This window comes from Brienomyrus brachyistius, chromosome 12, assembly GCF_023856365.1.
Source record: "Brienomyrus brachyistius isolate T26 chromosome 12, BBRACH_0.4, whole genome shotgun sequence".
NCBI classification, from domain to species: domain Eukaryota; kingdom Metazoa; phylum Chordata; class Actinopteri; order Osteoglossiformes; family Mormyridae; genus Brienomyrus; species Brienomyrus brachyistius.
The window spans coordinates 13,003,553-13,018,664 of record NC_064544.1 but is presented as its reverse complement, the minus strand read 5'-3'; the positions used below and the strand labels follow the sequence as shown (position 1 = coordinate 13,018,664).

At 43.5% G+C, this 15,112-nt stretch overlaps 1 protein-coding gene across 7 annotated transcripts in view; it reads left to right on the top strand.

The window, feature by feature from the left end:
* Positions 1–657: 657 nt before the first annotated feature.
* Positions 658–15,112, top strand: part of rgs12a (regulator of G protein signaling 12a) — a 28,842-nt gene continuing 14,387 nt past the window's right edge. The window contains exons 1-5 of one of the 7 annotated variants that reach the window (XM_048970321.1): positions 658–728; positions 12,623–12,644; positions 12,984–13,115; positions 13,229–13,321; positions 13,822–13,965. In XM_048970321.1, coding sequence (XP_048826278.1) covers positions 13,023–13,115; positions 13,229–13,321; positions 13,822–13,965 — 330 coding nt within the window. In that variant the 5' untranslated portion in view covers positions 658–728; positions 12,623–12,644; positions 12,984–13,022. Of the gene's footprint in view, positions 729–6,617; positions 6,952–10,307; positions 10,767–12,622; positions 12,645–12,983; positions 13,116–13,228; positions 13,322–13,821; positions 13,966–15,112 lie in introns of those variants that run through there. The other 6 variants (XM_048970320.1, XM_048970316.1, XM_048970319.1 and 3 more) reach the window with 6 other exon arrangements.

The window sequence follows — 15,112 nt, the reverse complement described above, 5'->3', positions numbered from 1 at the left end:
TCGAGGCTCTTTGCGCATGTGCAGTTCTATTATGAATTAGGGTTAGGGTTTTAGGTTTTTCTTTGGGGGGTTAGGGCTATCGTTTAGCACTACGGTAGCCTAATTCGACAAAGTAGCTCAATTCGTCAGAACACCGGCACGTTTTCTTTAGACAAGAACACAAATCACCAAACCTTAAACACAGCTTAATTACTTCCAGAGCTCGAAATAAACTGAGAGCACATGTTAGGGCATTTGTCAGTTCAATTTAGTATTTTGTGGGCACGATAAACTAAATCGTGTGCGGCATTCAGAACTTCGTGCACACGAAATAAATGAAAACATTCTTCCCGTTGCCCCGTTTTGCATCAGTGCCATAAATCCAGTATGAGGGTGAGTGATGTCTTTCTCCAGGAGAGGGCAGTGTAGTGACATCCTGCAGACACTTCAAGATGCTCTGGGTTTCTGGTTTCAGTGAAACAAACGTCATTCACATCCTACGCATGAGATAATCCTGAACAATGGCAACTGGACTGAAATTTAAATGTCAAAATAATTTCATTTCAGCTGCACGCAGTAATACATGGGCTGTTTATTTGCAATTAATAATAATTCATAACGTAATTACAGGTAATTATACCTTGAGTAAGGAGTTCCACCCTGTTTTCTGTGTTTTCCTGCTAGTTCCAGCTCCAAAGGCTCTGCATTCCAAGGGGAAAGATTCTCATCCATGTATCCTACCTGGAAAGGTGAGATTTTATTTCATATGAATGGAGCCCTACCCCCTTGACAAGTTATTAATCAAGGTCATGGCTCATTTTTGACCTCCGAAGTCTTTTATAGCAGACCTAGTGCAGACTGATATAATCCTGTGGACTGGGAATGTTGCTGGCTGATTCGGCACCAAACAGTGTTTATGAGTCTCAAAGCTGCTTTCTGGCCAAAAGAAAGAGATTCCAAAAAGCCTGGAATGAAGTATATGTGTGCTAGAGAAGTTCTAAAAGTTAATAATGAAAATTAATAATTCAGTATTCTGTGGTGCATTTTTTAATTTGTATTTTTCCCTCTTAAGAAAAGGCTTAATTCTTTCCGGTATTTACATGCTTAACTACAGGAGTGTCAATAGAGATTTGTGATGGGAAGGGGGGGTAAGCATTTACTATGGGGGTGTGGTCTGATTTCTATCAAAATGAATGACTGGACACTATTTGAAATTATTAATGTGCATTTGTTTAGTGGGGACAAAGAATTTTTTTTTCGGGGGGTGGTTAAAGCCCCTCCAAACATGTCCCTAGAGACCCCCCTGTTAAAACAATATATCCAGAATGGTGTTGTCTGGCAGCTAAAGATAAGCAGGTAGCCAGCAGGTGTCCCCATCATCCAGAAAATGTCGCAATTAACATGCAGTACTGTGCAAAAGTCTTAGGCGGTCAAAGAAAATTCTCAAGGCTGTTTATTTTAGTAGTAATTGTATATTCTTTAAGAATTTAGCATTATAACATCTGCTGATGTCTTGTTGAATGGCTAGATAAACTCCACTTTGGTTCCCTAACCTCTCTTTGGGGACGCCTCAGCCTTTCTATGTATGAATTGATTCTCCATTAGCTCTATCGGTTAATCGATTTGATTTGTTAAATAATTCAATGGGGTATTGATTGACCAAGCAGGGTGGGTTGTGGGCGAGTAAAAAACACGTGGGTGTGTTACACGGTCGCTGCAAATACTTTTCTGATTTTAGGAGAGGTTTTGAAATGGCTAAGCTGGCACCTGTTAACAGACACAGTTTTATACCCACATGAAGATCATTTGAACAACATTTTCTGTGACTGCCTAAGACTTTTCTACAGTACTGTATACTGAATACATGTTTTCGATCTAAGTACTTTTCCAGTGCAGGGTTCCCATGAACCTGGTTCTGTAGTACAGGGCAGGGGGCTGGGTAGATCCTAGATGCTTACAATAAGGTCAACCTAGAGAAGTTCCTTTAAGTGATTTTTTTTATTGTTTCCGAGTGGACTGCAAATGGATAGCACCTGTTGGCTATATGCCACTGCCTTTGCAGAACTGACAGCTAAAGTGTCTCTAAATCTTAATTCTTGGCAGAATTATAGAGAATTATTTTGGGTAATTATAAGCTTTCATTATTCATACTGCCAATGAAGAAAACTATAACCTGACTTAACTTGTTCTGAATCTCCTGTCATATACATTATGACTCATTTATCATCAGGAACATTTTTAGAGACTGCGCAGATCAAAACTGATCTCTTTCAGACAGTGTTCAACATTCCACTCTTATACTCCGGAAAAATCCCTGAACACAGGTGATGTTATGCACCCAAAACAGCACGTGGCATATGGCATATGCTGTATGTGTTACGCAGTATGGAGAAGCAGTGTACTATGCTGGGATCCTTTCCTAAAATGTGTTGCTCATCCGCAGAGTATGGCATATTGCTTTGGTGTGTGTGTGTGTGCGCGCGTGTTTATGTGTATATGTGTGTGTGTGTGTGTGTGTGTGTGTGTGGGGGGGGGGGGGGGGATGGTTCTTAAACCAGATTGTAAGTGTTGGCATCTCACTTTGCTTTCATTATGAAAATTTGAAAAAACTGGGCTGAACAGCTGCCCTGCTGCCAGACAGGTGTGCTGATGTAATGACACGTTTAACGCACTGGGAGTGCCAGGGAGCCGCTGGGCTGGGCTGTGTGCAGAGCTACTACCTAAGGCATGCAGGGTCGGCTACTGGTTTATTATGCAGTGTGTAGTGTGTAATATAGTGTATAATGTACAGTGTGTAGTGCAGCATCAATGTGTGTCATATTGCAGTGCGTTGGGAAAAGCGTAGTATAATGTGTAATGTGCAGTGTGATGTGCATGATTTGGTGTGTGGTAAGTATCATGCAGCTTACCCTGCAATGTATTAGGTGCTCGTTACAGTGTGTAATATGCTGTGCAAATTGTGGCATGTAGTGCAATGTATAATTTGCAGTGTGTAACATGCAGTGCACGCCATAGTGCATGCTGCGTATATTGCAGTGTACAGTGCATTGTTTAGCGTATATGTGGTGCATGATCTATAGTGTGCATAATGTGGATCAGGTAGCTGGGATTCCAGCCAGAAGCCACCCACACCAACACAGTCTACCCCGGTATCCTAGCAACCGTGAGGAGAGTGAGAATACGGTGTGTTGTCCGAAAGGAACAAAAGAAAAGATATGAGCAAAAGTCTGCGGTTGGATCACTGGATTAACAGGACTGGAGCATGACATGTCAGAAAAAAATGCCCACACCCCCCCGAACCCCATCCATACACCCTGCCTACCTTCCTGTGTATATGAGCAAGGTTTTCTCAAGTTTGTGTGTGTGTGTGTGTGTGTATGTATTTCTACAGTAAAAGCTCAAACCTGAAATTGCATCCTCACTTTTAGAGAGAGTGTGATTTTTGTAGCAAACATCTGGCAGATGCCCCCTCGTTTGTACAAAAAAAAAAATCAACATTCTGTTTTTCCATCTAGATTGTGTACACATAATAAAATGTAATAGGGCTTGAGGGAGCCAAGATGCATATACTTTGTAAAATATATTTACTTGCAGTGAAGTACGGTGCAGTGTTTTTGCAATTTTAGTTATTATAGATCTTCAGATGAAGCCACAGGAATGCTACAAATTTAATAACCTGATTAAAAATATATTTAAATATTTTAAGTTTATAAATACGTGTAATACATTATATAAGATATTATAGATAAATACAACACCCTAGATGCAAAATATATTTAAATATGGTAATGCACACATTAGAGCGACCAATATTAATCATTAGTTGATGAATTCTTGGTAATGTAGGTGGTCAGTTTTTCTATAATCATAAAGAATGTTCCTCAGAGAGAGTGGAAAACACTGATATTGGTATTCATGTATTTTTTTAAAGGGCACCGACTGTGCTTGTAAGATTACAAATTGCCTAAAGAAATAGTTTCAGTGGGAAGATTTTAATGAACACATTTGCACTTCATTTGTGTGGCTCGAATGTGTCCAAACAGTGACTTACGTAACGTGTGCAAATGCGAAGGTATCAGATCTCTCTTTTTAGCTCGCAACCATTTGAAGGGAAACAATTTTGTGCGGGAGGCAAGGCAAATTACAGGGCAGGACCTGTGTGCTGTCATGGCAATTACCGGTCATTCCTTTATTCTATCTCAAAAGCACAAGATTTAGGCATCATTGTAATAGCAGGGCTGAATACAGAGTGGGATTATTATGACCTATTATGCCTTTTCACTGTAACGTGGTAATAAAAAAGTAAACACACACTAAGAGGTCATAGTGTACATTTTAAGCATGTTCTGAACTATGATTTATGGGGCGCAAAGTGAAAGATATGACTGAGAAAACTGACTTTTTCTCTGCCGTTCTGCTCGACTATGAATCTATGTTTATCTGTGTGCATTTTATCCATTCTGAATCCGTGCGTACTGTGTTTGATTGTGTACGTCTGCATGCGCTGCATATTTCTATGCTGAATTTCAGTGTGTTTGGCGTCTTTGTGTTGAGTCCACGCTGCATTTATTGTTGCATAACTGCGACAAGTGGAGGAAGTTTGTAATTATCTGGAGATTTCTGATAATTGCAGAATTTTTTGTTCCTACGTGTTTCAGCTGCCACGGCTGCCTTTTAGGGATGTATTATTTCTATAAAAAATTGTTAAACGGAACACTCGGTGCATTAAATGCGGAAAACTTTTAGCGAGTGCTGGGAGCAGCATAGTTGGAATGCGCGTGCATATGTGCATGCAAATGTCTGTGCTGAATAAACGCGCTTGTGAAAGAGCTTCTTTGCGATCCTGGAAATGTTTCTCAGCTCAGATAACATCTAAAAACGCTTCGGCGTTTGGCGGCAAACATAAACAAAATGAAATTGCCTCAGACGCAGCTTATGCAGAGACTGATGTCAGGGCAGATTTGGAATCTCCGGATCGTTGACTGTGACGGAGAGACAACAGAGGCGGCCTCCTTTTCTGTACCTCAGTACCCCAGGAAAGTGAGATGAGCTCGTTATCGTGCCAGGATCCAGCCTTGTAATGAACATGGGGTGATGCTTGGCTGCTCTACCTTCCTGTCAGCTTTCCTGTTTCATTTACCCAGATTCGGTGAGAGGCTGGGGCCATTTCCAGCATCGCTGGGTAGTCTTGTCACCGAAAGGCGTGGGAGCTCAGAGGCCTGCTTCGGACGACGCCCTCGCCGGCTGAGCCGCGCCGTTTCATAACTCAGTGTAGGATGAAACTGCTTGCGGTCTCCTGCCCATACTTTGAGCTGTAGATGTAGGAGTGGGTGAGGAAAAACACGTCACAAAGTCGACGTGAGTGCTGCTGGTACCGTAGGAGCATGAGGTCTTCTGACCTTGACGATGGTTTAGATGTGACCCCTACGGTCACTGACATAAATGCGCATGCTCTCTGTAGTTAGAAACCGGTGCCTTGGGACGTGGCTCTGTAGGGTTGGACTCCCTGTTTATGATCAGAAGGTTCTTAGTTTGAATCCTACGGATGATGGAATGATTTCAACATTGGGCCCTTTAATGAGGCCTTTAATCCTAATTGCTCTAGGAATTGTCTAACATTACTATCAGTTGTGCATTTCTTTCAATTGTGAATTGCATTTAATAAAAGCGTACAAATGTTCAGGCAACAATGTAGCTTCATTCCGCCGTAGTTGAAGGTTCCAATCCTGCTCTGTTTGCATGTCGTCTGCATGGATTTCCAGATTGCTCATTCTGTGTGAGTATGTGTCTGGCTTCATATCCAAGGGTATCATTTGTCCCGTGCTTCCTGCGAAGGGCCGCAGGCTGAGAGTGACCCTGTACCGGAATATCAGCTGTGGATGTTTATGTTTAGCGGATACTTTTGTAGTATCAAGTGAAGAAAGTTAGGAGTGAGGGGATATGGTCAGGCAGCATCCAGCAGCCCTGGAGAAGATGGGGTTAAGGGTCCAACATTGTTATGGTTACTCTGCTGGCCAAGGAATTCCAGACCTGGGCACAGATCCCTCAGCAAATGAGCTGCCTCCTGCCATTTTTAAAGTGCAATGTCCAACACGCTTTCATTATATAAGGAACAGGTGGAATGAGGAGAACAAAATGTCCTCTTTTTAATAACTCATTTATAAGAATTATTGACTGAAATGTATATGGGACCTTGTATATAGCTTATATTTCCACATATTCCAGCATTTCAGATCAAGCATTTCAAGGAGTGCGATCTTCAGTTGTTGCAAGCTCAGATGAAGCAATTCATTACGATTCTCGTTGCTCTGCATGCTAGTCCTCAGGAAGGCATTCTCCCGCGGCTTCATCGCGGGGACATCCGTCACTGACTGGGTCCCGGGTGAGTCAGAATGCACCCCGTTAGAGTGTGTGTGGGTGTGGTGTTGGACGTGTGCATGTGCGCCTTCAGCATCAGAGTAGCTGCTGAACGATGGAGTCTAACGGCCATGTTTGTTTTAATGTCTTTCGGAAGCCACCGTCAGCACCATGCCTTGGATGTCGCTTTATTTCTATCAGATCAAAGCAGTCCCTTTACCTCGGGGCAGTCGAGGGAGTGATGGCGCGCAGCACACTCGGGCAGCTCCGGGAAATCCTGAATGACACACTCATGTAACACAGTGAGAGCATTGTGGCAGTATGCCCCCACTGGGCACCAGAGGAACTGCAGGGAGGTAGGACAGAGTGAGGGAGAGAGAGTGAGAGAGAGGAGGATAAGGAGAGACAGAAAGAGAGAGAGAGAGCAGAGGAGCGTGAGAGTAGAGAAAGAGAGAGAGAGAGCAGAGGAGAGTAGAGATGCACTGCTTGGACGGGTAGCCGCACACAAGATCTCGAGGCCGGCTGCTCTTCATCCACACATCGCTGGCTGGTGGCATGACTCCCATGGGGAGTTAAAGGCTCATGGAGCACACCTGTCTGGGCAGCTCCAGCGGAGTGAGTACAGGCACCTCGTCACCACTCCGGTGGCCGCCTTCAACGTGACTCCGAAAGGAGCGACTCCAGGGGCTCAGGAGTCCTCCACGCAATCGATACCTCTCACATTGACTCAGTTCCACTTAAGAATGTTTAACTTTAGTGTTGCGCGCGAGGTCCGTGCGTCTTGGTCTTGCGTCACACAGCATCGATTGACGAAGGGTGTAAATGAACAGGTGGTTCCTGCGTTGCTTTTTAGGTGCGTCGCATCGGCTGGTCTGGTTCCTCCATCACCTTGTTTGAATGGAGGAGTTCCGGTGTGTCTGTTCGGATTTGCTCTTACATATGTCATTAACTTCAGCTGAAGTGTGGAGCCTCATTACCCGATGGATTTTCAAAGGGTTTATCCGAGCTTTATCCTAGCTCGAAGGATTCTATTTCTCTAAAATATCCATATTATGAGATGACATGGATTTTGCTTCTTTAAATGCTTATAAAAATGCTAAACAAAATGCTTAGTTTGGTAGGTGCATTTCATTTTCATTTTTTTGCCAACACTATAAATCTGGTGTGTATAAAGGGCTTCCCCTGTAGTCACAGAGCTGTTCTGGGAGCCACCAGAAGAGGGCAGCATTAGGGTAGAGACGCCACACAGCTTGTAGTCCTGCTGCAGCGTCCTGTTTTAAATGCGTGGGAGAGCAGTTCATGGAAAACGATCTCCCTTGGCAGGAGGCAGGGTATTAAAGAGCGTATGATCCTGACATTTTGAGAAATGTCCAGTGCGTTGGCTCGTCCATCTTCACACCTGTTTCCTGCGGGCTGAATCAGCTGGTCCCACGGACAGGGGGAGTCGGGGTCTCCACACTGACTCCAGGCACCTCGGCCTGACACAGAATGGCCCGCGCCTTTTTTCATCTCGTCACTGTGACAGAGCTGACAAAACCTGACAGGCTGCAGTGACATCTGATATGACACAGTGAATTGTGTCACTGTCTGGGCCTTATTAATTTTTTTTAAAGCTTTGGGCAGCTTGTGATCCATGACTAACTCTAATTTCACATTTCTATATATACTGTTTATTTATACTTGAATCGTCTTTGCCTCGGAGGGGTATGGGATCAAATCCCAGAGCTCCATCCAGCTCGTTTGGCCCCAGACCCACAGAGCTGTCGATTCCCGTTTCCTCTCAGTTGAATGTGTTGCATTTTCTGAAAGGCTATGGTGTGTGTGTGTGTGTGTGTGTGTGTGTGTCATTGGTCATGTATATATTACATTGTGAGGACCAAATGTCCCCACAATGTGATAAAAACCTATGATTTTGACTTTGTGTGGACTAATTTTTTTGGCCCCCACATGGGGAAATTCAGTTTCATGAAAATCTGTAAATGCAGCAAAAACAGTAAAACTGTAAAAAGACTCGCAGCTTGCTTGGTTACTTATGGTTAAGGTTAAGGTTAGGGCTGGGTAAGGGTTAAGGTTAAGGTTAGGGCTGGGTAGGGGTTAAGGTTAAGGTTAGGTCTGGGTAGAGGTTAGGGTTGCCAAAGGTGGGATTAGGGTTATGCACATATAAATGAACGGAAGGTCGCCGCATACATATGAGTACAGGTCTGTGTGTATGTGTGTGTGACCATTTCTGGTTGGCACTGTAATCTTTTGATTTTATCATGCATGTAATATGCATCTTTTTCAAGGGTGTCAGTTTGTGTATGGACGGTAGGGACCGGGAGTTCGGGGCTGATTTGGCCCCTACTAAGGTTGAAACCAAACCTACTCCCTTGGTCTTTTTTGTATTTACAGTCTGGAAACATCTGTATAACTCACAAAACTGAATAGTATTTTGAAAAATCATTTTCAGTGGTTTAGCCTTTCAGGATTTTTTTTCTAGGACTGGTGATGATTCATACTTATGTCTCCAGTTTGTAACTTAAATTAGGAAGCCCCAAATGACACTGATCATTAATTTTAGTGCCTACCTTGGTTGTACCATGACAAACGACAAAAATAAAGCAAAGCGATTAGACTAAATCTAGTAACAGAATGTAGGGAATCCTGTTTACTGTATTAGGCATCAATGTGACAATTGAACTGATAATTCAATTTAGGATAAGAAAATTCTTTATATGTGATGGGGTGTGCCTCAGTGGGTCCATGTGACAACTGCCTGGAATAGTGACGCAAGTCTTGTAGTTGACATTCCACCCTGGGGTGTGAGTGTGGGATTTATGTGGGGGCTTATCGTTGAAACTGTGTGTGCGTGCATGGATGTTCTATAAAAATATCGTCTCGCTGTCAACAATGCTTGTTTATATCTGAATGGAATATTTCATATTTGCGACGGGCTTAAATGGTATCTCTGACGAGCGGCACAAACAGCTCATGACAAATCCGTGCAGCCGGTATTGTTCGAAAATGGTCCTTTTGTTTAGTCCGATCTGATTACAGGAACACCAGCACGAAGACAGTTAGATCTTTAAAGTTGTACTTGTTTTGCAATTCTTTTTCTGAATTGCTGCGGTTTACACAAAACACAAAGGTGATAAAGTTAAATAAAAACATTTACACTGCCACTGACTCAACCCCTTATAAAGAAGATTTGCAAATATTTGCACAGGATTTGTATTAGTCTTCATCTACAGTGTTGGTGTAAATTTTTTTCCCATAATTCAGCTTTTCTCCATCACTGGAAGTGATCTTCTGACTCCTGGAAATGGAACGTGGTTTGTTGCAGTTTGCTGCAGGAGAGGACGAGCGACGTGCAAATATTACAGTGACCAGCACAGACAGCGCAACATGATCCCAACAGAAGATTTTTGGGATGAATCAAATAAAGTTCACAAGATGGTCCATTCCAGAAGAGTGCAAAATCCCCCATGATGCATTGGGACTGACATTAAGGCTAACTGTGGGCTGATATGTTGTTTTCTCATCCTATTATATCTCATGATACTTGTATGCGTCGCCCAACTTTATTTATTGTGTATTAACAGTTACAATTGCAATGTGAGGTTGGCATGGTATTTAGGACTGTTGCCTCACACTTCTGGGACTAGGGTACGAGTCTCTCCCATGACTCCATGTGTGTAAAGTATAAATTTCTCCCTTTGTCCTTATGGGGTCCCTTGTGGGTTTGCTGGTTTCCCCCTACAGTCCAAAAACATGGTAACCTAATTGTCTATAGGGATATCTTTGTGCCCTGTGACGAGCTGGTGCCCTACCTTGGGTTGTTCTCTGCCCTGTAGCTTCTGGGATAGACTCTGGTCCTCTGCATAGAACTAGCTGGTATGGAAGCTGGAAGGATTACAGTTAATTTACTTAGCAGGCGTTTTTATCCATAGTGACGTCTAATTGAGAAAGCAGGATCAGCCAGTCCCTGGAGCATTTGGGGGTTAAGGGCCTTGCTCAAGGGCCCAACGGCGAACAGTATTTGCCATTGATTTATTCATGCTGCTAGCGTGTGTCGTGGGACAATTGTGTGACAGTGTGAATGGCTTTAAGACATTTCAATGACCTTTGACTCGTCAGCCAAAAGTCATTCCACATAGATTACTGCTCTGCTGGAGAATACCGTGTGTCACTGACGTCCCATGGTAGCAGTGAAAGCCGGCCGCCTGAGAGAGAGAAAGAGAGAGAGAGGCAGGATTCATGCGCTAGTGTGTGATGCGTTGGCGGGGATCGCGACGTTGTCGGGCAGGTTTGGGCCTGACGTGTACGGGCACGGCCACCCAATCTCACAGGGAAGTCACTCAGGCACGCAGACGAACGGAGCGGCCGGTCTGTAAGCCCACGGGAAAATGAGCTTCAAAAAGAGATTGTCCTTCAGAAAAGCGTACCCCTCTGTAAGTGACACCGGGTGGTCCGGCTGTTTACGTAGCTTCTCAGTTCGGTTTTCGACGTGTGGGATAAATCTAACGGGCTGGTTCCGAGATGTTTCAGGGCGCTTCAGACCTTGGGCAGACAGAGATGTGTTTGTCAGTGGTTGTTCTGCTTTGTTAATGTACTGTATTTTGAGAAAGGCACCCAGCTGAAATGGTTACTTTCTTTATGCCAGTTTGCTGGAGAGACTTGCCTAAACAGGTGGAGGGAGTATCGAATGGTTTACTCTTACCCGTTCACTGGGAAGTTCTCCCTAATACCCAGTCATTTACTCAATACCAGGTGATTTACCTTCATTGTTAAACACAAAAAAAAGTTAAATAATGTTCCCTATGGAAGCTTTCATTGTATACAGATTGTCATGCTTGTTTTTCCTAACAAGTGAGATCGTTCATTATTGGTCATTAACAAAAGTCAACGGATGTGAGTTTATGAACACCAACAATGCTCCTGAAGTGTTAGCATCTCTGCCCTCAGCAGTTGTTTCTTTTTTGCCAGGCTTTTGCACTGGTTTTTCTCTGCATTATTTTCTACCCTGCTTTCATTATCACCTCTCTCCGGCTAGGAATAGAGTTTACTTTAGAACAGAAGGTGGCTGGGGACAGCGAGTAGTTGGCGGTTGGGTAGAAGTGACAGAGCTGACTATTTTGAGTCTCGCTTTAGAATTTTTTTTAATCTTCTTCTTTCTTTTTTTTTTTTAATCTTCCGCTACACGTCTAGATAATAACATCCATGTAGGAGCTGCAGTAGGGTGTAGTTTGGGGGTGGTTCCTGGCTGAGCCCCTCTGGAACGTTTCTCACAAAGCTTTACCAACCATCTGAGCCCAGCATCTTCTGAGTGCTGTGCATATAGCTCACAATGCTGCGTTGTCTTCTTGTGCTTTTAGCCTGAAGGATGTTGGTCGGAGTCCCAGGAAGTCCCTGTTGTCAACATGGGTATTATATAAAATGAATCTCTATAGAAAATAATATGCTCTGTTTCAGTTACAGGTGTCAGCTAAGTATACGAACAGTAAGAATCGTAAGGCTCCATATCATGTCATTGTAGATCCCTTTGAACCTTTTAAGCTAATAGGAACAGTTCCTCGCCCACAGGAACTGCTAGCTCGCAATGAGGTGTCCATGGGGGGGGGGATGGGGGTGGGGTGGTTTACCTGTCCTTTTCTCTTCTTTGGAGATGCTTTCAAAACTCTAATAGGAGCTTCAGATATACATTCTAGTATCTTGGATTTAGTATGTATGTATATATCTGGCTTTCACATACACTACACGCTTTTAAGAACTCTTTTGTTCCCGTATTTATCAGTATTTGGAACAATAGCCTTAAGTAACCAAAGACGTAATGAGCATTTTTAGTCATTCATTTTATTTATTTGTGCACTTGTTTGTTTGTTTATTTACTGCTTTGGTGTGTTTTGTATGAGGGAGTGATGTGTACGCTTGTCCAGCTTTGTAGAGTCCAAGTTAAATTTCCCTATGCAAAATATGTATCTACATACATGTGAATGTGCAGCAGGACTTCACATATGTTTGTGTCGCTTTTGGTCTTTTGATATCACAGCTGTGAACGAAACAGTGATGTGACTTCCTTCCTCCCCTATTTTATCACCTAAGGCATCTTAAGTGTAGGTTGCTTGTCTCTAGCCCATAGTTTGGGCCCTAAAGGGGAAGGACGGGGTGAAGGAGAGGCTGGTCGTTGCTGAGGAGACCACATGGCTCCCTGACAGCAGCCACTAGAGCCAGCACTGAACCTGGCAGTGCCACGGAAGGATGTCTAGCTCTCGCACTCAGTTCTTACTTGTCTCTCTTTCTCTTGCAGTCTTCTGCGCTCTCTGGAGACGGTAAGTTCATGCGCCATTCAAACACACCAGCCCAACAATGACTATAGTCACTATTTCATGCTTCTCAGGGATTCTTTAGCAGAAGGCAGATGGGCGGGTGATCTTCTTTCCTGTTCAATTTGCTGTGCGGAGTATTGTTTTGAAGACCGTAGGTGGTTAAAGAGCTGCGTGTTTCTGTCACTGTTTGCCTTGAGCAAGGCACCAAACCTGAAATACTACAGAGAACATCCTGATCCATTGGCTCTGCAGAACTAAGTGTTGCGAGTTGCTGTCTTGTGCCTACGGACATGTGCTGGTGTTACACCGAGGCCATTAACACCATCTTGTCACCGTCCCCAGCTGGCATGAAGGTCGGCACCAGTGAGGTGAACCTGAATAATGGGGAGCGTTCTGTGGCCAGCTGGGCAGTTGGTTTTGAACGTCTTCTGCAGGACCCCGAGGGAATCCACTACTTCTCGGTGTGTCCTCAGGGTAGGGGTGGGGTTGGGGGGGAGGCATAGCCTTGCTGACTCATTCGATCAGTATTACAAAACATAGCTGCTCTTTGAAACGACTACATTTGTGCATCTGTTTCCCCCCCCCAGGAATTTCTGAAGAAAGAGTTTAGTGAAGAGAATATATTGTTCTGGCAGGCCTGTGAATCTTTCAGCCATCTCCCTGAAAATGACAAGAAACAGGTGAAGTTGGAACATTGGTATAAACCAATGCATGCTGGGAAAACACTGAGTCCTCCATTATTTATCCTATAATGAGTTTTAATTCAGTCTCACTGTTTAAATGGGGCTCTGCACTCGCCCAACTTTTAATACCGTTGAAAGCAGTTGCTAACGAGTAAGAAAAGTTTGCTGGACCTTGAATAATGAATAAAGCATCGATTAATCAGGACGAGGTTCGATAGCAAGTTATTCTATTGATGAAACTTAACAAACCGTCGTAACAAAATAATTGCACAGAAGTTTGAAGCACAGAATTGACTCAGCTTTTAGAAATTAGATTGTTTTTCTATTTCCATGGTTGTTCATTCAGCAGCTCTTGTAGAGCTCAGATGCCGACACACATCACCAGGAGTAACATCGGTAGATGTAGGGATCCGTGGGGATACATAGCAGCATTTTGCCACTGAGGTCTGTATGATGAGCAGAGACATGATGATCCCCCCCCCCCCCCGTGTCTCCAGCTTTCCCAGAAAGCGTGCGAAATCTACAGTAGCTTCCTGTCCAGCCAGGCCACCACGCCTGTCAACATCGACAGCCGGGCACAGCTGGCAGATGATGTGCTCAACGCGCCACAGCCGGACATGTTCCACGAGCCCCAGCTCCAGGTAGGCAGCCCTTGATGCCAACGTCAACCTCTGTCGCCCTCAGACATGCCTTCCATTTACCCCAATCACTTGAAACTGGTCTCATCTTGATCATATGGTGTCATTATCATTATGATATTTCATTGTGAGATTTCTGTTCCCCTAAACTGAAGAAATTATGCTCACACTGATCTCTGTCCATTCTCACCTCACACTGTCTCCAAGCTCATCTCACACTCATCTCTGTCCATGTCCCTCTCATACTTATCTCTGCTCCTTCTGTACTTATCTCTGTCCACATTCATCTTGCCCTCTTCTGACACTGTGTCCATTCTCCTCTCATACTAATCTCTGTCCACGCTCAGCTCACATTTATCTCTGTCTATGTTCCTCTCACACAAATGTTTGCCTATGCTCATTAATATTTCCTGTGTAATTGCGACACATTTCATAAAAAAAAAAACCTAATCTCATGCCAGTTGCAGTGGTACATGTGCTTTTTATATACCTACCCAAAATACCAGCTCCAAGCTCTGTCCACCCACCCCTCCATCGACATGGTAAATTTGATCAGTCAACAGCCTGAAAGAAAATGTCCCAGATTTCTAAAAAAATGGAATAATAGAATGTTCCCCTTCTTCATATATTAATTCAGATCTTCGTTTTCATGGAAAACTAAGGATCAGGAGCTGAAACTCGGACTATATGTCCATTACCAGAATGTCACTGATTTGAATCCGGTGGCTGGTAGAAAAACTGCATCACCGTTGGGCTCTTGGGCAACGTCCTATTGATGACTTACCCTGTGCTTCACACTTACCTGTCTATGATGTGTGTCTCATAGGAGAGTAAGATGGAGTATGTTAAAACCAAAGAATTCTTGTACCTGTACAACATTTCTTTTACTTTTACTATTTGCTTTTGTTCAAAGTGACATACAAATGAGGTTTGCTTGGAGCAATTTGGTTAAGGGCCTTAGTGAAGGGCTCAGTGATTATGGCCAGTCATGGAAAGTAAAATGTCAGCATTATCATTATTATTATTATGACTATGCAAGCAGTTCATATTGAAAGGTTTAATGGTAGATTAGAAACATATGTGGCTGATATGAGACACATGCACCGATGATTGTCAACATACAAAAATGTTATTTTTTGAAACAGAACAG